A 25,282-nucleotide genomic window follows, 5' to 3' on the forward strand; every position below is an offset into this window, starting at 1 on the left:
TCCCACCAGGGGGTGGAAAGCAAATGATTTTTTGAGATGTGTTTTTTGGGAAAATGGAGATCAGCTGCAGTTAAAATACCATTAACGAAAAGGTCGTAGCAAAGGATTACATTTCGATAGTCTTGCGACGCAAAGAGGGAGTCAATCATGTCGTCAACAGATTCAGCATATGCAGACCAATTAACATGTTTTAATTTATATTTTAATAAAGGATTTGGGTTGGAGTATGGGATGGATCGGTTATTTAAAGAAAGGAGGATAGGGAAGTGGTCACTACCAAAAGAGGATGATAAGACATTCCAGGATAATTGAGAAGCAAGGGCAGGAGAGGTTAGGGATAGGTCAACAACGGATTTTGGGTTTTGGTTGGGGTATACTCTACGTGTTGGTGAGCCATTATTGAGGATGCAGAGGTTTGCATCATCAAATATGTCCATCAACAAGAGAGCAAACGAATCAGAAAAATGTGAACCCCAGGAGGTATGGTGGGCATTAAAATCACCCATGACAAGGATAGGATGAGGGAGACTAGAGAAGATGGCGGATAAATCGGGAATTAAAGCGGGATTAGGGTGAGGGATATACAGGGAGAGAAAAGAGATGTTGAGGGCTCTGACAGCAACAGCATTAATATGCTGGCTGGACAGGGATAGAGGGATTTGGGAAAAGGGAAGGGAGTGCCGGATAAAAATGGCACTCCCGGCATAACCATCACTCCTGTCATCTCTCAAACAGGAGAAGCCCGGTACCCGAAATCGGGATCCAGGGATCAACCAAGTTTCAGAGATGGCAATAATGACAGGTTTATGGAGATTAATTAGAGAGAGGAGTTCATGTTTTTTAGGCCGGACGCTCTTGCAGTTCCATTGAAGGAAGCTGATTGGGGCCATTTTTAAGGATTGAGAATAGTTGACCTAAGTCTTGAGCAACGTTGGACGGTAAGGGGATATCATTACAGGTTGAAATAATGCTTAGAAGAATCTTCGTTAACATTTCCAAGAAGTTGGGATTGTTATTTACGGGGAGAGAAGTATTTTGGTTGAGAGCACAACCATTGGGAGTAGTAGAGGGACAATTGCTAACAATGGATTGGTGAGCCTGTTTATCGTATCCTTTTCCAAGCGGTGATCTTGGGCGAGGAGTACTTAAAACAGTCTTACGATAGGATCTGATAGGTGAAGGGATAGATTTGTTTGGGATAGTTGGAGAATATATAGGAGGGGTGAACATCTCTTTTGCAATCTCTGCATAGGATCTACGAACAGGAGGGAACCGTGAGGATGCTTCTATATATGACACATTGTCTTGGGACATAACAATTTTTATGGATTGTTGGCGTGAAAATTCAGGACAGTCCTTATCCGTAGTAAAATGAACACCTGAGCAATGTAAGCAAGTGGCGTTATCCTTACTTACATCACAAGACTCACCTGTGTGGGATTTGGAGCACTTAAAACATCTAGGTTGTGATCGGCACTGAGTTTTTATGTGTCCATAACGGCAGCAGTTCAGGCATTGGATCGTAGGAAGTTTATACATTTCTACAGGTAGGGAAGTATGATAGGAAAACACTTTATTGGGAAGCATTTGCCCCCTAAATGTGATAACCACAGATTGGGTTGGGACCCATGTGATAACACCATCAGTAAAAGTTTTCCTGTTAAGGCGTCTGATTTTTAAAACTTCACCACATCCAGAGGGAAGTTCGAGTGATGATGCTAATTCATCCATTGTCCAGTCCACGGGAATACCCTTAATCAAACCCATTCTAGTAATATTGAAAGTCGGTACAATAGCTTTGTATTTACACATTTCAATAACAGGGTTTGCTAGAAAGGAGTTTGCTGCCTTGCTTGTTGAAAACTCAACAGATATTTTATTGCGTCCTACATTTTTAAGACCATCGTTAATAATACCACTAATTTTGTGAGTATGTAGAAATTGCCCAAATTTGATAGCCCGTATAGTAGTTCCTGAAGCAGGATCAGAGACTTCCCGGGACACATGAACAATGAAAGGGCCTTTGTCACTGTCTAAATAACTTTTAGGGCCTTCAGAGTAGGAAGGATGGGTATAAATCGTTTGGATGGAGGGAGTTGCGGTTGTGGGATGAATTACCGTTTTCTTTGTGTTGGAGTCGGAATTAATCGAATCATTAGTACTTTGTCGTTTACGAGAAGGTATAGAAGGAGAAGAACAATTGTCGGGAACTAAATCTACTGAGCCACCTGGATCAGGGGGTTCGGGAGGAGTATCAACCTCCATTATAAAACTTAAAAACTACAGAATATTAAAATACAGCAAATACTCACAATATGTATAAATGTTAGTAACACCACTAACCCAAATATCAACTAATAGTACTATTAACAGTAAAATACACTACAAAACTAAACGTAAACACTCAAAATCTCTTAACACGTGTGTTAACCAACACTAACGCAAGCGAAAAAGAAATATTATCGTAGATACTTAATGAAAGCACTTGACACATTATTATTGACAAGAGAACTGACTGACGTCTGACACTTATTTGGATGTCAACACCAACAGTTGTCAATACTGACATTTACTACTTTGTGTTACAACTGCCTTAAAAACGTTTCCCTAAAAAGACATACTCTTAATATTAATTTCATTTTCACTAAAATATTATAAAGTAGGTTCCATTTCCTTCATATTGTTAGTAGTATTTTTTTAACCACTAAATCAGAAATAAACACTAAATGGAACCGATTAATATTCCACACTCAGGTCCCACACTTATTATTAGTTTCGCGTAGTGTTACAGTTTCACAGCGGAAGCCATGTAAAAAGAGTTATGATAGTTCATAAGTTTATATTCCAAGTAACGGTTAAACTCAATAGAGGTTTTCTCAGTGGTTTATTACTGAATACTAAAGTAAAAAATATTTTTTGTTATATATAGTTTAGGAGACAATTTAAATTATATCTCATAATGTTTTTTTTTTTTTAAATTGATGAATAAAGGATATAAATATTAGATAAATATTCATATAATTACATATTTTAATCAATCCTTAGCATCCACTTGTCTTAACGATTGCTTTCATAAAACAATTTACTACGTCTTGTCTTTAATTTTTGGGGTAAATAAATTACTTGATAACCCTATTTTTAAAAAAAAGGTCAAAATAATGTTTGTTAAATAAAAATAATAAAAAATTACATTATATTTGCATCGATTTCTTTTGCTCAAAATTCAGTTAAAATTACATTTACATTATTGTAAAACTGCAATTAAAGGCATTATTTACTATTTGCATTTTCAAATTCTTAATTATAAATTAAGAATTTGAAAATGCATTTCAAACATAAAGTAAGTAATAGTTATTCTTTACTTTTATTTACTATGTTATTGTTGTTATATTTTTAAGATTGTTCATTGATTAATATAAAACTATAATATGAAAATAATTTTGAAATATGTTTCAAAGAATTGATATTTGAAATAAATAGCAGTTTAAGGAACTATTTTTAATTTGTATATATTCAAAGACCTAATGTTAATAATTTATATAATAGGTAAATAATTAATATTACTGAAAATTGAGCATTACAGTATTTTATCTTTTTTTCTTGTCGAAAAGCTGTAATCTACCACAAAATATAACATTTTTTTAAATATTAAGTAAATTAACAAAGAATATATTTAAAAAATATATTATTTTTATAATGCTGTATATTTTGAAGTAACTTTATTTTTTCTTATCTGTGCTCGCTATACTTTTCATACAATATAGTGTTCTACTACTCTTTTTGCTTTAGTTATACAAACGGCCTAACTTGTATGGCCAACAGACAACACCAATCAGCATACGCTTATTACGGCAGTCGTATGTCATCCGCCGCACGGAATAGGTGTTTGAGGCATTTTGACAACTTTTACGCGATGCGCCATCGAGCGAGATAGAGTGACAATATAGTGTAAAGTGAATAACAATTTATAAAAATGCTCGCGGACGGTGAAATTGTTGGTGACGGATCATGGAACCTCACGATCTATGTTACGGACTTGAACGAGAAGCGTACGATGGTCGTGAAGGGAGATATGCATATCGGTGGGGTTATGCTCAAGTTGACAGAGAGCTTCGGTAAGCTATCATTTGTAGATAAGTTCGAATTTCTGAAATTTTTTTAATACGTTTCGTTTCAGTTCGTGTCATCTCTGAGTCATCTTGTTATGTAAAAATAAGAATGAGTTAATTGCTAACTTACTTTGAAAATTTTCTAAGAAAACATCAATTTTAAAATTTTAAAAAATATGAAAATACCATGTTTTGTAGTAACAAATTTAGTATCTTAAAGCTTTATAAATTTACCTTGACCTATTATAAAACTAATTTGAGTAAATATTATTTTTTAATTATTGTGATTATAAATATCTAAAATGGTACACTATAAAATCGTGCCCAGTATTTATAATCACTGTAGTTTTCTTTTACTTAATATAATATATCAAGAGTGTTCCGCTGAATACCCAGATATCTGTATGTGTATGTTAATTAATTAGTTATCACACACTTAAAATAATAGTGTAAGAATTGGCCAAACTGTTAATACACTACAACATGCATACATACATTCAAAATTTAAATTTGGAATCACACTCACAAAGAAATGAGAGCAGATTACATCACCATGCAATTTAAAAAGCTATTTTCAGTTCTTTATTTAAAAATCAATTACAGTATAAACAATTTGTATCTTGACTAAAAAAGTTTGATAATAACCTTTTCTAATAAGCTTATCTTATTATTAAACAATCATGACCATAGACAAACTAGTGTAGATAAGCTAAAACTAATAATAAATAAAAGAGAATTTACACAGGAATAACCTTTAAAGACCTCTTTTATTTACAAATATTCTATATTTATACTAACAAAAAACATGTATCTTTTAATTAGTAATTGTGATGTATAATCAATTCTATTATATGCTTAGAATAGGTTCAGTTAGGTGAAATTTAATGGAATAATTTATAATTACCAATATAACAAATATTGAAAAGCCTAAGACTTAAGCTAAATCTGCAGGAGCTCGATCTCGTTTAAAGTTTTATAATCTGATAAGGGACAAGACTCCTGGAAGTGTATAAGGCACAGATAGAATAAGGAAAATATTTTCGGTTTATGGAAAAATTAGCATTTGACTAGTACTGCATTTTTCAAGGATCTTAATATTATGAGGACTAATGACTCGTGTAACTATAGAGCCTGTGGTCCAACAGGCAAGTCTCAGTCTTGCAGTAGGTGTGGATGTGGTGAAGACCTTAATTAGAAGATACAGATGTCGTGGCTGTGCTGTTTGAGCAGGTCTAACAATTACAAGACAATAATGTGCAGGAAGAAACTGCCATGTGCATTGTGCTCTGTAATTCAAATGACATTGTGATTGTAGGGAATTATTACTTCAATCCTAATAACTCAAATTGTCTTGATTATTTAGATGCTATAAGATTAATTTTAAAGGATGTTACTAACTCAATTTTAAGAGAATGAACAATGATCAGCCATCATACCTACGCTCAGGAGTTACGTCTGTAGTAAATGACGGAGTAACTAATAGACAATATATTTTTTCTGTACAGTTACAAAAAAATTTTTTAGACATTATCTTAAGTATATGGAGAAGTTGATTTATTACAAGATTGTTTCCCCAGGCTGGCTACCTAACAAATGTTTTCAAGATTTTTTTATATTTGCATTTTATCAGCATTCATTACTTCTGGGTAGTTGAGTTCATAACAGGTTTTGATAATAAAAGCAGTACTTGATTCGCGAGGTAAGGGGAGTTGATAATTCGTGCGAGCGAGAGGTGAGATGCGCGTACGCAGGCACGCGTCCTTCGCGAACGATATGTTATGCCAAGCAAGTTTTTTAAATCAGTCAGTCAGCCTGATGTGAGCTACCGATGTTTATCGCATATGGTAAAACAAACTAAAGGAAAGCTATACATCTATTTACAATATACAACTTTGTAACTTTGAGCTCACACTAAAAACGTACCGTACATTACTAGGATACGCTTTAGATGCAAAAAAATGATAATCAATTTTGGGTGTACAACTTTTTTGGATGTAAACAGATTTTAGTAAGTAAGAACGAAATAAATTGAATATTTTAGTGTGACCATAAAATTTGCACCTACGCAAATAGTATAGGATAACTTTCAAAATGGCGGTCGATATTCGCCCACTGTTATCCAATAGTATGAATTATTCAGCATCTATTCAATGAACAATATTATAATGTAAATTGTATTGTGTATGCGTGATAAATAATTATGAACCATAGACACTAAGACGATCAAACAAGACTTATCTAACTTGTGCCTTTGTTTGATAATCTTAAAAAAAAAAAATGAGTAAAATATGCAAGTTTCGTATGCATGTATATTTTGTATGCACGGATGCCTAATCGTGTGTGCAACATACATTTGATGCAATCGATTCTGCCTTTAAACCATGATCTTAATTGAAGAGAAAGGAAATTGAGTGATCTATGAAACTATGTTGCAAAACCTGGTTTCACCTGCATAATCACGCCTTAATTGTAAACTACTTGAACAGGTTAAATGCATAGTCCACTTAAATACCACTCTTTATGACAAAAAAGGAAATGAATTAAACAACATACCGTAGAAAATTCTCACTGAAGAATATAGACATAAATAGTGTAGTTGCTAATAATGCAAATTGATTTTCATTTCGAAGATGTTAATTTCGTTTGAATTTAATTTGTTCATTTAATTTCAATTAAAAATAAATTTCAAGCAAATAAGTATGTCATTAAGTATTATTTATTAATTACATAACAATGAAATTCTTTAGATTACTGATTGTTTGTGTATGATACTGTATCTATATTTACGTGGACATAAGATAAAATGTCTATTTAAAAAGCAAACATAATGGCATTGAAATATATAAGTTTAAGTTGAAAAAAACATAAATACAAGGGGTATTTATATTGCGATATCACTCAAACGAATGTTGCAATTTGTAAAGACGTCTTTCAAGTAGTTGATATCATTTACGCTGCGTTCGCGCATATACCGAGAAGCCGCCATGTTGTCGTATGTTTCCGGCGCCTCTTCCCCGCCAGCCGACAGAGATAAGGCGTTATCATCCGCTCATTGTTCCTCAATGTTGATGAGGTACATATTCAATTGGTACAGGACATTGACTTAACATTAATTTTAGCATAGATTGTGAACGCAAATGGAACCATTGCTTTCCAAAAACAACTTTACTTTAGGTTCATAATGTAAGCTATCGAAAGCCGAGGATATACAGAACATTTATAATTTATTCTTTATTGTTATACATTTTAGGTAAAATTCAAGTAGTGTTTCCCGTTTTGGCTGCATTTACTGAAAAGGAAACGTTTATCCATTGTATCAATGACATCAATAAATTTTGCATAAAATTGCCCCTGCACAAGTTATTTGATTTGAGATTAACATAGTTGAAGTTGTCTGGTTAATTTCCATGCGATATAATTATTCGAGAGAGCTTTTTCCATTATCAGGATGTGTCTGTCAACTAGAGGTTACGTGGGCTATCACTAAATGTTATGCGATAATGTGCATCCCAGAACTTTAATAATAAATCCCCTCTGACAGCACTTTGGTCGTGTCAATTTATGCTTAACGCATTGTATTTTACCATATTAGGTACCTTCACAAATAAATGTTTGGGGATTATACATTTACTATACAAAAATATGAGTACAATTTTAGTCACTTAGTTTAGGGCTAGGGCATGAAATATAACCATAAGATTGGTAAGATCCCAAGTGGTTCTGGTGTTTGTCTGTCACCAACTAGGGCTAGCTACCGGACGCTAACGGTCGCACGCATTCCTGTCCCTTTCCTTCCAACACACCAGCTAATTGCTTTTTATGCGTAAAAGTTTAACTACACTTTAAGTCATTTGTGAAGCTAAAACCAGCATTGTAAGTTCATTATGATAGTGACATTCTATAAAATGAATGAAAGGATCTATTGTAGATAGAAAGAAGATGTGTTTAAGAATTACATTTCTGAGTATAGATCGATTCCATGATGAGGTCGCGCTAAATTTTACGTCGTGTATTAGTATGAGTGACACTCGTTCTTACAAGAAGTCTTGATGTACGTGAAATGACTAATGTCAGAAATACAGACAGAAAAAATACAAATCGGGTTATATCTGTTAATAGCCGTCGATTATTTATCGAGGAGGGGCGTGCCTTTGTGAGTGAACAGATCTATTCATACATGCAAATGAATGAAAAATAATATGTTGAATTACTATTTTTATGTCATAAACATTCAGCAGTCTGAGCTATATTAATTTGTTTTATCATTGTGTCATTATCTAAGACTTCATTTATATCTCATTATATATTAATTGATACACTAAGATACTTTATAAGCGATAAGCATATGTAACTAGTCATTATAATTGATTGTGGTTACTTGAACTATTTCTGTACGCTTTGTATTAATGGTATGTGAAGTATCTAGGCGTCGCTAATAAATGTAATATTCTATTTTATTTAAAATGCTAATGGAATAACCGATACATTTAAGAAGATCATTATGTATTTCCTGTCCAAGATTATGTTTTGTTTTAGCTACTATTTGTGCTATTCGATTTTAACCTTTTGCATCGTGAATAACGGTACATTGTACATTTTCCTATGTTATGCAAATATGACACATGTTTGTATGGTTCACTTCCCCATACAATGGCTCGTGGTATAAATTATAGTCCATGTTGGAAAATAGTGCCTCTTTAAGTTAATCTCCTATTGTTATTTTCAGTTAGCCTGGATAATATAAACATATTTTAAGCCCAGAAATGGACTAATTAGATACATTTTGCTATGTTCTTATTGCTTGAGTTAACGCTGGGATTGAAATTTACATTTGTCATGATTTTTTAAACTTACTTATATAAATTTAATTGAAATAACATTTATTAGTATAATTATTGATTCGGTTTTCAACACCGTATTAGGGGACTCCCGTCACTTCCTCTCGTGGAGTGGTGTGGCGAGCTGGTACTGTCTGGCACGAGAAAAACAAAAGGCGATTGATTTTGAACGGGCAGTGGAGAAGAAAAGTAGATTCAAAAATGGGCCTTAAAAGCATAATTAACATACAATTACCGGATAATTAATATATGTATCGATTGGTAAATTAATATAGTGACATAAATTAATGTTATGTGAGTAGTTTTATTCCACATTGATGTCAGCATTCGTAAAACTTCAGTGAATGGTTAATTTGTGATATTCATTGGCACTCCATCAATGTTTACATTAAACTTTGCGAAGCAAGCATTATTGTGTATTTTCTTGAATGGTCTGCGTATATTTTAATATAAATTCAGTTAGATCTTGGACATGGAATATTTAAAGGTGCAACATTATGCTGGATGATTCAGGATCGCATATGACTGTAGCGGTCACGCATCAGTGATACCGGTTTTGCCTCGGCCGCTGGTGACGTCACTGAACCATAATAACACTCACAGCACTAGTCACTCACTATGATGTTACATCAAATATCATTAGCGAGAATGGTCTCAATACCAAGAATAAAAGTCGATAAAGATTCGTTTTAAATTTAATCGATATAATTTATTTCGATAAATTACATAAAATTATCTTTGACAAGTGACACATTCAGGCTAAAACGATAGATCGGCAAAATTAGCACAATTTAATGCACTGATTGACGAAGGTTAAATCAATTGAATATTGTAATGTGTTACGCCATTTCTGCTTTTACGTTTAAAGCAAGAAAATAAACTTTATAAAGCAAAATATATTTTTTTCTTAGAAATTCATGTTTGTTAGTTGATTTATAATATTGTGGTCATAAATCGTTCCATGAAATTCCAAGCTAAACATGTTTCCATTCAAATTTCTATTTATAATCGTCTGACTTCACTCGAGCCTGTGCTGGTTCCCCACACTGATATCAACAATACTAGTATTTCTGTTGTAATGTGTTGTAATGACTAAATATATCGTTATATATACAAGCGTATGTAACTGTTTAATTTGTACATGTGTCTTTATATGAAACATTATATCAATCTTCATCAAAGATCTCAAAATAAAACCTTCAAATCATTGAAAAGTACATTTTACGTGTTGCCAATCAATTGGGATTACTTCAAAGGTCGAGGTTGAAATCTTGCTCAAATTTTATGACTCTGACCAATGATATTCTAATTAACAGATATGTTATATCCATACTAAACAACAGAAAAATGTGTGCCGCGCCGGGGACCGTTTATTTTTACATTTCATTAAAAGTAAAAAGGCTAGCTTGATAAAAACAATAAATAAAAGGGATAACTAGATGTTTTAATTACGCAAAACGTATTACTACGTAATTATGATGTATTATAACGTATTACTACGTAAAACAACTAAAGGCAAACGTCCCAATTAGGACGTTTTCTAGTCTTCATTTTTTGCGCATTAATAACATATCTCTTTACTACAGCATCATTGAGTCTGACATAAAGCTTACTTTCAAAAGAGTTATAAATTGTTCAACACGAGATAATTTTAATTAGTCGATAATAAATATGTAAATTCAAAGGTAAAAATCCTTCGGACGTGCCACGTCATGTCTGCATCCGGTGATTAACAAATGCCTTACGCACTATTTTAAATCGTACCTAACAGCTGTTGTTGACATTACGCCAACTATACAATCAAATACAATTGAGAATACGTTTGGTATCGTAAAGCCTTCAACGCTCATTGGCCTATATATAAAAATGAACTAGTTTTGCATAACATTGATCCCAATTGCAACACCAATAATGTTTTTGAAAATCAACGGTCTGCATTGGTTAATAAACAAGCTAGGGCACTTGCCCTCTGTCACAGTTGTGTACCTCAAATTGACAAATCTCAAAAATAGTAAATTTTCAATCATATTTAACCTAATTAAGGCGATAAAAAAGCAATTGGCAATCAAGAAAAAATCCAAGATATTTCAAATAAAGTGACCAGAAACCGTTATAGTATTCAGACGGTAATAGTAATTAAGTTATAATAAAACTCTTCTGAAGCTGCGATCGATCTTGGGTGGATTACACGTGAAAAATGAGAAAAGATATATCTTTTCAAGAACAATGATACTCTATAAGAACCGGTACTTAAAATATTTCAAATACTCTTCGAATACATGTTTAATATTTAGCCATTTACAATGATCATTTATATTTTGTGTGATATCATGTTCCTGTCATTTACATGTTTTTAGCGGTCGCTGGGTCAAGGTTCATATCACCACTCCTCTTGTTTACCGATCCATTAACGCAAATGCTTAACTCATCCTTTGTTCTTAACTCCATATATATTTAAAGTCATTTTCTTAAATACTTCCTTTTTAAAATCGTTATCGTCGTCATTATCTTATCGTATGGGACTATTGAATGTAATTTTCGTATTTAATTTTATGTAATAATCTGTTATGTAAACCTCAGTTGCTAGTAGCTAAAGATTAGTAGATTAAATTTGTTCATTATCATTTTAATTTACTAAAATTCAAATATTACTATAAATAAACTGTAATTCTAGAGGTAATTATTTAGGGCAGAATGGCGTCACAATTTTTAATTCTGGTAATAACCGACACTAAAATAATTAATTTTCCCCGTATGATATAATTAGTTTGTGACGTGATGTTATTTTGTTTAACGTACCGAGAAGGTTAGTAATGTACCTCAGCGAAATTATGTTGTAAATCAACATCCATACTTCGTGGAATTAGTTTATTAAAATTGGGTTTCGATTTATTACGGACCATTTGTTCTTGAGAGGAGAATCTATATCCTATATTGTATTAAACATTTATAAATAACATATCTTCACACAGCTTATATTCATCGGTGACGTCTCATTCATCTTTATTATTTATTTTACGAAGCGCATGTGTTCATACATGCATGTTTTATGCAAAATGCCAAGGGAATAATATTGACTTATCGTCTGTGATGTGAATAGGTACATTGTTTGAGACATATATTAGCTAATGTGTATAAATAGTCTCTGTATTTGTTACTGCATTGAAATGTGATATTTATAACATTAAAATAGAGATTATTTATGTATCTTCTCTAGCATCAAGTAATGTCCTTAAGTAGGTTTATTAATAAATACCTTTGTTCCGAATTTAGCCATAAAATCCGGTTTTGTTGTAATCCGCAAAGAAGCCGTCCTGAGTAGGGGGGCTCGTTGTGAGGCAGGTCAATGTACTGAAAATATTCGAACACTTTGCTCCTGGCATACACGTCATGTTATTTAAAACTGGCTCCCGTTTCAGCATCAAATAAATGATCAGCAAGTGAGTATTCAGCGTAATATTACCAATGCCTAATTTGGGTAATTCTTCGCCCCATTTATCATATCACAGAATTATTATGAAATCTATACTATTATAATAAATGCGAAAATAATACTGTGTGTCTGTCTGTTGCTCTTTTACTACGAAACCGCTGAAGCGGATTTGATGACATGTGATATGAAGAAAATTAGAACTTCAAGGAAGGTCATAGGGTACCTTTTTTGCCCAACTCATGACAACTAAACCCCTTAAACTCGATTGAAGCCGTGGGTAACATCTAGTAAATAATAAAACTGCATTTATTAAAACGTAGAAAGCAAGTCATTCTTACGATGATCGAGATGGATCCATGAAATTAAAATCGAGTTTAAACCCATTACGTGACCACCCGCATGTCGTAAACCACAACGGAATATTAATGATTGTTGCGTATTAAATTGAAAAAATATTTAAAATTGTCGTAAAAACGGTTGTAGTAACATTTTTCGTATAACTTGACGTACTTACTTACCAAATGTTTGGTAACGTAAACATAAAACATTAGTAGTAGATTACTGAATACTAATAATTGTAAATTTTTACATAATTTATTATACAAATTTGCTATTTATTTGTAGCTAACTCATTTCCCAATTGCAAGAATGCCAACGATTTTCGTTACGTGATTAAAAGATCGAAAATTACGAACGTTCCCATGGTTATACTGGAAACTGCAAATTGCATTGCTAAGTCATGCTTTTACGATTACTATCGCCTTTAAGGCGCTTAAAATAAGTATCATAGTATACTCATAGATATAAATTCGGATTCATCACAAATGATAAGTGTAAGTTCCCACGCGGAACGCTCTGGACGGTGGTAAGTGGAGAGATAAATATTTGTAAACACAAGCATTAGCCCCTGACCTAACTTGCATTGTACGTATCAGGAGAATGGAATGTCTGAGTATTTGTATTATGATTTAGTAACAACAAATCAACATTGATGAGAAATTATTGACAAGAATATTTTTTTTAGTAATAAAGAAACTTTTTTTTGGTCTCATTATCTATTGGTTTAGGGAAAATAATTTAAGCTGTTTTTAAATAATGTACCTATAATTTTTTGCAATGGTAAATACATGTCATAAGTATAAAAGTTGCCATTAATCTAATTTTATTAAATTTATTGTTTTGGTTGATAACTTATTTATTCAACTAGGACTAGAACAAGTGACTCATTGCGATAGCAATTCAATTAATTTTAACAAATAGGAACCCAGACATCTTTGGTGGCACATGGCCTGCTCTCGGCGCTGTGTCCCGACGAAAATAGACAACTTGCTATTTATAATGTGCGTATCCGCCCTGCGCACGCGCACCGCACCCGCACATTGATGGCGCCCGCGTAAATATGGCGCCGATTTATAGTATTCGTAATTTGGAACGCTCAGATTTCAATCAAATGACACTTTAAAAGTAGACATTGCAGTTTGATTAATGTCATTAAATCATCATCATGTTTGCTTTAACCTTGTATTTTATAGATTAAATCGTGCGTAGATTTAGAATATACATGTATACAGTTTCGCAAGAGTTGCGATTCATAAAAGCTAATTTAGTAGAAAGGCTTTCAGCTAAAACGGATGCAATCCATCAGTCATAGTTAAACCACAAAGGCCATGGGAAACAGATCGTTTGTCAGAAAACCCACGCCTTTCGTTTTTGGGAGCCATTGTTACATACGCATGCGTTCCAAAAACCGTAACAAAATACAACATTCCATGCGCGCTATAAATCTTAAACGTGTATACCTTATGACTTAAATTACTTCAAGAGAAATTGACCAAACCGAATGAATTTGGGTTCGAATAACAGATTTCGATGATTGAAGACGATGAAGAGGCGCGTTGTACTTTTTAAATGGGAAAATCATTCTTAATTTACTTGAAAGTGTATTTTTAACTTTACAAATCGACGTGCCAAGCCTAATAATTACGTAACAGTGATGACGTTACTTCGTATCTATTTTTAAAGCACTTAAAATTTACTATAACCTTACATGGACTTTTGACCGAGACGTTTGTAAAACGAAGTCCTTTTTACAGTATATGAATACATTTGCAGTCTGTAATGTAATGTAAATGTTTTGATAGTAGAGAAACATAAGACGCGTTGTCTGAATTTAATCATAGTCGCTACTTATAAGCTACATTACAAAGTAATGCGAATAAATAAACAAAAACTCTAAATATGGTATTAGTTTTGACTTCTAAAGGTCATGGTAAACATGTTAAAAAACTACTCCACAAAGACACTACTCTGATTTTTTTTATCGTAATATGGATATTACTGTTATCGGTTGTAATCGTCGACAACGATTTTCTCAACAGAGTCTTGTCCACTTGATTTGCCTCAATAAATATAAAAAGTCGGTCATGGTCTAACGTGAACCTCGTTTTGGCTCATGTCTGTGTTCTGTAACCTTTACTCTCCGCGTCATGTGAATTAACAGCAAAATGTATCATCATAAAAATGATGACGTCATATAATCTGTTTAATACGAGGATGTACTACTTTGTTTTAAAAACTTGTCTATTAGTCAGCATACGTATTTTACAGGAAAATTCTTTCGTAAGTTGTCACTGATTTAAATATTTTTTTGTTGTTTTGATAATAAGCCTATTTAGAGAAATATATACGTAAAATATTATTTCTCATTCGACGCTTTACACATTCATCAATGTTTAAAATGAACAGTGAATTTAATACTTTCTATACTGGACCTATAATTTTTATAACTGAACCGACCTCCCTTTTTGAGACAGCGAAAGCTGGTTCAATACATCTTACGTGTAATGGCTGTACGTTAAGAAAGTGACACTTGTTCACTTGCATTATAATTAAACCTCGGCTCTTTAATTTTGAATAAATTGTACCGTCAAAATGTAGTTCCACTAAATTCTTAACTCATATCGTAGTTAATGTAATGTATAGCCTCGTGAACTTAAATACAGATAGAAATAAAAATAGAATTCAATCCCTTACAATTACGATAGTAACTGTTATACCAGATGGCTGTAAAATTTTTTATGACGTTAATGCCGTGACTTATGATGTGAAATGTAAATCTCTCAAAGAAGCTCATAATTGTAAAATTAAAGACATCGGTAATCGTATTCGTGATTCTAGAAGCGTTTTATTTTAGCATGGTAATAAATATTTGAAATATCTAAGGACTTAGTGAGTGAACTTGCCTTTGTCTTCTGCACATGACTTAGCGATAGAGAACTTTGTTACTAGTGTCAGTCATAGGTTAACGACTTGATTGGCCAAGATGGCGATCTGCGAATGTGCTAAGTGAATGATGGCAGTCGTTACTCCTACATACTTTAATATCGGTACCTACTCGACCGAAGAGTATATTTAGCTTCGTAATGCACTCCATCAAATGCATTTCCCACCGTATCGTTCAACTAAAACTGAGATAGTAAATATTTTGGCAATATGTGAGAAAAATGATGATAAGATAAAATTTATCAGCGCAGAAATATTTCTCTGAGCTTCTTTGTTTAATCTTTTTATCGGTTAAATATTTGCTTAACCAAGATTTGTGCTACATGTCCTCCATTACATACATTTGTGATGAAATGAAACATATACTTATCAATGGAGTACGTTGAACTCGATTCTGATAAGGAATCCTTAGGTTAAAATATTCATTATATTTCAACATAAGGATGTAGAATTTCATTCGAAACAGTTTTGAGGTTTCGAGGAGTTTGTTTAACCGTAACACGCTAATAGGTGGCTTTAGAATATCTCGCCTCAATTGATAATTGCTCTACAATTGTTAATTGTAGCGTTCCACAGACTATCTAATTAGTAGTCTCGTGAACACGGTTACTAAGCCAATAATTAAGTTCCGTTTGGAGTTTTAGTAATTCCGTTTGATATTATTTGGACGTGATACGATCGCTATATCAATTCGAAAACAGATATTGAGATTTATATCATATTGCAATTTTGACAATATTAAGACATAATTTGAAGGTTTTCGGGCTGATGCAAATGAACATGAAAAACATATAAGATAATTTGTAAACTCAACTGTTAAAGCATATATATATTTAAGGGTTTTCCTGTGTAAAAACCATGTTTGTATAAGATTTATATAACAAAACCCATACATTTTTAAATACACGTATGTACAGGATAAAGTACTGTTCCATATTTATGGAATACAATTATATTAATTGGGTATGAAATAATGACCATTATAACTAACTGATAGGTATATTTGTGATTTGAAATTAACAATCGTTATATTAATGATGGCACTTAAGAAATATTGTTGATTTATGTAATTAAATATAAACTGCGTGTTTTGAATTCTCGTCTATTTTCTATAACTCTAGTCACAATCGTTTCATATTTCTGATGATCTAGCTTTTTAAATTATGCAATAATTATTTTGATCTGTGTAATATTTAGATAATCTGCCATGGATTATCTGTTTTATTGCTAGAGACTACTTTCACTCTTCGCCCACCAAATTCACATGAGTAGGCGCATGTTGTACTATATGCTAATGTTATCTTCAATCGTGGCTATGTTACAAATTTTTTGTGTGTTTGTTGACTGTTTGTGTTTCTTGATATTCAACACTTAATTGCGATATTATTTAACTAATTTGTTTTTCTTTGTTTTCAGGTAAAGGTAAGCTGGATTCTTCCCTTGGGAGCCATAAGTAAAGAAGTTCAAATACATTCTATCTTTTCTTTCATTCTCTAACAATAATTTATACTAAAATATTCTTCTTCACGTCTTGATTTGATCACCAATGCCAATATTATGTTGAAATGTGAAACAAACGGTCTAAATCAAACCTCTACTCAATTAGTCAATTATTCAAGCTTTTTAATATGGTTTCGAATTACTATAACCAGCTGTACCATCTTAATGAATGAATTCAATGACTGCCCATTTGAGAGCGACCTTTTGATTGAATGCAAGTGGGCGTTTTTAAAGTTTCATAGCTAGCTGTTTTGAACGAAATTTTGGCATTGCAATTGTCTAGATTATTAAAATACAATCTTCATATAATACAAGCACAAGTTTTTGTTTAATGGCACTCGTCCTGTTATTTCTGACGGTTTTCTGTTATTAGTAACAAATGGAAAAATAATTATATTATCAACATACGTCCACGAGTTTAATTGTTCAGTTAATCGTAATGAAGAATTGCGTAACAACGTCACGTTAATCACTTTTTTCCACTTGTAATAAACGTGGATTTTCAAACAATGCAGTCAGTCAGATTCAAAAGAAACTTCTATTTAACCAAAAATATAAATAATGATCTAACATTAGGTTCATAGCACGACATTGTTCAATATATTGTTATCTTACTGGAAAAGTACGATACACATAACCTATGATAAAAATCTGCGAGTTTATCTATTGATATCTATTATCTATCAATTTTTACTTGACCTGATGCCACATTTAATGTTCTCCGTGATAATTGTCGCTAAAATCAGAGATAATTCACTGATTTCCAGACCGTTCATTTTACAGGTTTCCTTTATGCCCATTTTATCTTAGGGACGTAATAAAGGCTTTGATCTTTTATTTGATAGTCCACGAGACTCGGAAAATTTAATACTCCTAACAAAAAAAAGGTACTAAACCTTTGTTGTGGGCAATGCGGTTTTACAACCAAGTTACCCAGAGCAGCGTTTAAGCTGTTTTTATTCCTAAACTTAAAAAAAAAGACAATGAACAATTTTTGTGCAAAAGGTTATTAGAGAATTAGTGAGTTCATGGATGATAGCACACCTTGGGAAAGAAACGATCGCCGCGATCGCGATTGGTTGTTTTTTTAGACATTGTTACTTGTTACAAAATTTAAAGAAAAATCTGAGTTGAATAACGTCGGTTCTTTTTGGGTTTTGTTATTTTCTTTTCCGATAAGTTGTTGATTTATCGTTGACTATAAGAATTGTGTTTATAACTTTATAATTTAATAAAGAGGTTAGAATTTTACTTATAATGGTTCTTCTTTAGTACCTGGTTGAGAAATATAACGCGGTGGATTTTATTGTTAATATTAACTTAACAACATTAACAAACACCTACATATTGAACTAAATCCTACGGCGTCAACCCACATCTCGTCTCGAAAATAACAAATGTCCAATGATGAAACGCGACTCATATTCGTTTGATTATGGCTTTGTATGCTCCTAATGAGAATCTCAAATGTCCTGAATTTCATCTTTGATCTTAGAAGTCGCAGACAGCGCTATGCAAATAGCATCATCTCTCAGACGATAAACATTTCGTTGAGGCTGTAAATTTATGTAATAGATTTATTCAACAAATGTGTGTTTATATTTGTTTATTTCTTAGCGTGAAAACATATTATTTTTATTTCCATCGTATGCAACGAGTTATTGCTATTACGTCATGCTCCAACTAAAGCAATGTAATTATTGATATAACCATATAAGGCAATACGAATCGTTCATCCTGGCGTTGCATTGACGACGTTATAGATGATAGTCGAGGCCGGCTAAAGGTCACCTTATCTAAATGAAACAATGAGTAATGCGAATGTTTATATGTTCCACTTAGTGCATAACGATAACACGTTACTATGATTGACGCAATTATTGTTAGGTATTTGAGAGAGATATTTTTATATAAGCAATAATCTAGTCTATAAATCTTATTTTATATTCGATAGCATTTGTTTCTTTTTTATCTTCACGTGAATTTTTATTGAATTAAAAATCATATCTACAGTGACAACTGATATCATCAGATAAGTTTACATTTATTCTGAATTTAGATAGATATTTCATTAAGCAAATTAATTGTCTAAGTATATTATGTATATTAATATTATAAACGTGAAAGCAACTCTGTTCGTCTGTCGCTCTTTCACGACCAAACCGCTGAACTGAATTTGACGAAATTTGGTATGAAGCAAACTTGAACTCCAAGAAAGAATATAGGCTACTTTTTTGCCTAACACATGACAACCAACACCGTAAAACGCGAGCGAAGCCGCGAGTGACTCCCAGTTTTAAATGTTGTTTCTGATCTTATTCGATTAGAGAAGCAACGAAAAAAATTGCAATTTATAGAACGTTTATATGCGCGTGGTTCTATAAGTTCCCTATCAGGTGGTCGGCTGCCTCCACGACGGAAGCCGTGGGTTGTTCGTTCGCCCACTTAGCGCTTATGTCACCAATACCTCTCTTCATATAAGGGCAACTGTTTGGAATTCTACGCTGATGTTACTATAGCTACAATGTTTTGTTTGTGTGAATCTTAGATAAAATCATAAATTATTTGCTGTTTGTAAAGATCTTTGTAAAATAAGTTGGTTCTCATTTCATAAAAAAAGGTTTTGTTTCAATGTACTTTGTCACGTATCTTATCAGCACGGTATCTTTTTCGTAGTCTCACTTTCTCTAATAGCATTTGTCGAAAAATAATTACTCGCTTAGAGAAAGTTAGTGAAATCAGACAACCATATATTTTTCTACTTTTTGTTGTTACAGATGTGATCATGATCTATTGATCTAACAATATTTTAAGAGTGCTGATTCATTATATTATGATCATCATTATATTAATATTGAAAAGATAATTTATTCGCATGATTCAATGTAACAAATGTCTTTAAAGCAACAGTGTAACAACAATACACATTTACCATACTAGAATATTTATCTAACAGATATTTAACAGTTGACTGGAGTAATAGAATGGTCTTGATGAATAAGAATTCTCAGTATCAGCTCTAAGTTAGGAAGTTGGTACTGCAGAATTTCGCTAAAAGAGCCTGATCACTCGAGTCGTATCAAGAATGTCGCATGGACTTTAACAATGAGGGAATGGAAACCAAACCTTAATATCTTCTATTTAAATAATCCGTCTTTGAAATAGAGGACTGTGATCGAAATTCGGACAGACAAAAATTTAAAAGACTATTAAAAATTGTAAACGTAATGTGCATCAAGTTAATATATAAAGAGTTTGTTTAATAACCAGCAGTAGCGGTCAGTAGTTATTAACAACGGATGTATTCTTAGATATATGAAAAGCTTTCGATGCTGCTGAAATAGACCCTATTACAATGCAATAACGCTTAAAATTATGGTTCTTATATGAAATATCATGCATATCAGTTGTTTATAATCCATAACGTAATCTAAAGACGGGGCGTGCTGTGCAGTACAACGAAATGCCAAGAATAAAAAGGTGTGCTACAAGGATATATTATGGGTCCGTTCTTGTAATAGAGTGCTTTTATTGGGAGGATTGTAAATTAGAAAAAAATTAGTATAAAATTGTTTTTAATTCTTGTGGTCAGAAACAGAAACCATTATAATTAAGAAAATTATAAAATAGAGATGCAAGTCACAACATTATATTGACCCCAAAGTAAATCGTTCGAGTCCAAACAAAAACCATGAAAGCATACGGCTGTTTTCCTTTTGTTTGTTTTACGAGTCACTTAGAGATTTATTCACTTCAACAGATAACGGCTCGTTTTAATTACTTTGCCTGTTTTATATTTACCGAGCATACATGTTCGTGTAAGCAAGCTACTTAAACTTTAGTGCAGAGTCGTCTGCGTGGTAACATTTTAGTAGATATTTATTCTGTAAAGTGCAAACCATGACATTACGACCGGACTAGTTCGTGGCTTTAGCATCCGTTTGATTACCTCCAGTCTTTAAAATAGGTCAGTGTGTATTTTTATTTAGGTATATCCGATACCTGGGCTATCATTAGTAAGGAAATTTGGTGTCTGAAAAGATCATAATATTCTACAGTAACAGTAACAGCTGTGCTATTGAATATAATTTATTCATGGTTCTTTTTTCAAATACTATATATGTTTTCTTTCGTAACGCTTAGTACATTTATATTGTTTTTATATTCAATACTAATATACTTTAATTCAACACCTATATCATCATTACATAGTATAAAACAAAGTTGTTCACCGCCGTATGTCCCTATGTATGCTTATTTCTTCAAAATTACGTAACGGATTTTTATTATACATAGACAATATAGTAAAGAAATACTGCCTATTTTAGAAGTTTCTAATATGGTATAGTTTATGTATTATCAGTATTTCACCCGTACGAAACAGGGGCCGGTCGCTAGTTCTATATGTAATAAATTGAAAGTTAACCAATATAGATTGTGTCAATCATTATCAAGAACTAATGTTTATAGTTGAGAAACTTCCTACAGTTTTGCGTTGATATGTCATTAGGTACCATATAAATCATTATACGTTATGCTCAGATAGCTCAGACGATATCATTGAAATATTCCGTCGAGACGCCAGTCCAGGAAGCGACAGAAATAAGCCGTCTTGTCCTACATAACTGTCGATAAACTCGAGAATATCTATATAATTAGTGATGTCTTACGAAACAATACCATCATAAAGAAATGTGTTTGAGTTAGCTACGGTTTGTGTTGAAACAAGCTGATGTTCTGTAACCTATTACGCTCGTTACATTCGTGACCGCAATTACTATTGACTTTACATTGTAAGATAAATATGATAAATTTTGTAACGCATACGTTACATTAAAATTACACCTATAAATTGTGGCACAGACAAATACGAGAAAAGATTCAAGAATAAGTACTTCAAACTAAACAATATGTCTTTCAGACAACCTTTTGTATGGTAGGAATAACAATGCAGTTCTTTTTTTATTCAAATAAAAGTGGAACTTAAGATTTACGTCGAAATATAACTGTGCATAATCCAATCAAAAATAGCTTATGAATTCCGATAGATCGGAGACATTCTTGGAAATCACTCGCTAACAATTCAGAGTTGCTAAGCGTCTATTTTAAGATCATATGCATGAAGAATCGAATATGGCTGACAGTATTTAACGAGATGACCATCCTGTTGCAAAATAATCTTTATGTTTAGCATCGTAAGATTGTGATGATGAGTACTGTTTCGTAAATACTTAAGGCTTGTTTGCACCTCGATATTGACATCGCGACCATTAAAGGTACAGTTAAAGGACTGTTGGAATAATTAATTAATCTCAAGCGAACAGCAACTTCAATTACGTAAGGGCTAATTAAAATACTTCGATGTGTATCTCAAGGACTCGTGTAGTAACCTCTTCGTCTTTGGTTTATCGGTTATTCTTATCGCTGATTAGCGCTATCTTAATAAAATTGTTCGAATATTTGCTGTAGCATTATAATTGCAGAATTTGTCTGCGTGTGTTTCCATTGATTTGATTATGTAGGGGTATTTTATTTTAGTTATTAATTCTTGTGTCATTAAAAGGTTTTTCCTTTCAGGAATATACAATGACGTCTCTTCAATGCCTAATGGTATTACGATGAATTTACCTTAGTACATTTGACCGCATTGACCACAAACATCATCATAAATAATAATACATAACTTTGATATGTATACCTTTACATATAAATTAACTCCTAAGAATAATAATTGCATAAATAGGCGATTAAATTTATTTGAATTGATCATTATTACCAATTTCATTCGGCTTAAATGAGACTTCACAAAAGGAGCGCTTCTTTTGTCTGATTTTCATGATTGAATCGGCAAGTCAATGCAACCGAAGGAGGAGGTCCTAACATTCTTTCTGAGGCATGGGGCATGAGGGCAATGTTGAACATTGCATCGAGGTCCCTTATTCGTTACGGTCCGTCGCCTGCTAGCCATATGGCGACGATAAAAAATATATTAATGAAGGTGTTGTTATATAGACAAAGTCAAAATCCGTTAGACTCACAGCCTTAATGCGTGCGTTTTCTAATCTCAAACTGGGTTCCCAAAATTTGGTTTAAGTATCTGTTCGATACCAGAAAACTTCAAAATAATTTGAAGTTTTCTGGTATCTAATAACATTGAGCTGTTACTGGAAATTTTATGATCGAAAAAAATCAATAAATGTTTAGTAGCCCAACCTGGGATTTGATAATTAATCAAGAAGAAGAATGAATAAGCTTGGTCTATGAGCGAGTTTAAATTAAAGCTCAGACTACGGAAGGATTACAAATCGAACTAAGGATGCGGAGACTGAGTATTATTGACATAGAAGGCTCAATCAAGATACAAATATGGGTGCAACGGTTCGATCTGTACCTATCAAGTCACCACTTAGCCTCAGAAAAGATTGAAATGGATTCGACTAAAACCTCCTTCAAATTACGATTATTCGTTCGTTCTAAATTAAAAAAAATTGGAGGTTTTTTATCTTGTATAAAATAAAAAAATAATTCCTTTGGAAGTCAAATTTAGGTTAAATTTAGGAACAGTACAAAAAGGTCGTAACTCGCTATAAGAGCATTGTCATTGTCCTTACTTTGTTAGACTGTGTTTGACCTTAACGATATTCAACAAATTCGCCATATTTTACGCTGGTCACTCTTAGTCACGGTCCGAACTCATAGTCGAGGTCAAGTTTTGAACGGCCAGTTCTAAGAAATACAAGACTATTAATAAACGTCAAATCTTTATAATCTGTGTCATAGTTGTTTTCATTTAACCTTACGTTATTACTACTGTCCCGGGGATATTACTCGCATTCCATTGGTATGTTTTACATGGAATAATAAATATTAGCGGTAAGAAGTTCCGAATATTATTATTTGGTTTAAAAATGAAAAGAAAAACTAGTCACGTAAACTTTATTTTCTGTTTTGATCTCCTTCACCGACTTTACCTAAAGAAATAAATATGTCACTAACTTGTGTATTAATATACAAAACATCTCGGTAAACACATACAAAAACTGTTGTTATTTTTACATTGGTAACTAACCAATATGTGACATGAAATCAAACAAATTTTCCTCAGCAACGTTTCTTAAAACTTCCATTTCTTAAAGATTTCGTCATCTTTGATATGACTTAATTCCAAAAACGTTCGTATTATTTAATTACTCTTTAATTATAAACAATTTTATTTCAATTACAATGATCTGTGGTAATAAGAAGAACAGCTCTAAATAACAGGAAAGTTATTTTAGTGAATTCCATACAGCTATGGCATTTTACGAGTAACTGTAAAAACGTTTAGGTTAAAACACGACGGCGATATATTTGTGTTAGTGAGCGATGACAAGTTTAAAGTTCAAATTTTAAGTGTTCGTGCCACACTTACGCTGTCTCTTGACATTTAGTCGTAACGCAAAAAAATGTAAATCGCATGTCTGGTCTTTGTTTATCTTTTGACTAACGACCCCGGCTTCGCGCGCTTACAATGCTGGTACTAAATATACAGCAGATTGTCTTACAATGTTAACAGTTTTTCAGCCATCCCCTACTATATTGTGCATTGCTCTTGAATCAATCTATCTATTAAAGAAAACCGCTTCAAAATTCGGTGTGTAATTTTAAAGATCTAAGCATACATAGGGACAGAAAGCGGTAATCGACTTTCTTTTATACTATGTAAAGATGAGCATATAATGTGTACATTGTGTTATATAGATGTAATGAATCACGAAGGCTCGCCCCTCTACGTTAAATTATTATCGTCGTACATTATTACAAGTGAGTGACGTCATCCTTATAAGATGTCTTTGTGTGTGTAAGATGACAAAGTGTAAAGTCAGCAAAAATGCAAATTCGATTTTATTTGTTAAGTATAATTTATTTAAACACCGAGTGACTAGACGTTACCTTACTGATAATGAAATTTATTTCTTTAATACCCTAATGTTTGACGGATAATTAAATTAAAATCTGTCTTGTGTTTTAAGGGGATGGTTATCATGTGTTAAACAAAAAAGCCTATGGTCTATTTTAGAGTTTGTTTCACACTAAATTTAATAAATCCGTTTCATTGTTTTGGTCGTGAAATAGCGACA

General features: G+C 32.6%; 1 protein-coding gene across 1 annotated transcript in view; it reads left to right on the forward strand.

Annotated features, from left to right (window-relative positions):
* The first annotated feature begins 3,815 nt into the window (after positions 1–3,815).
* The window catches only part of LOC124538226 (unc-112-related protein), a 30,929-nt gene continuing 9,462 nt past the window's right edge, over positions 3,816–25,282 (forward strand). Inside the window, exon 1 of the mRNA XM_047115209.1 lies at positions 3,816–4,119. Coding sequence (XP_046971165.1) covers positions 3,974–4,119 — 146 coding nt within the window. The 5' untranslated portion in view covers positions 3,816–3,973. The remainder of the gene's footprint in view (positions 4,120–25,282) is intronic.

Source organism: Vanessa cardui, chromosome 20 (assembly GCF_905220365.1).
Source record: "Vanessa cardui chromosome 20, ilVanCard2.1, whole genome shotgun sequence".
NCBI classification, from domain to species: domain Eukaryota; kingdom Metazoa; phylum Arthropoda; class Insecta; order Lepidoptera; family Nymphalidae; genus Vanessa; species Vanessa cardui.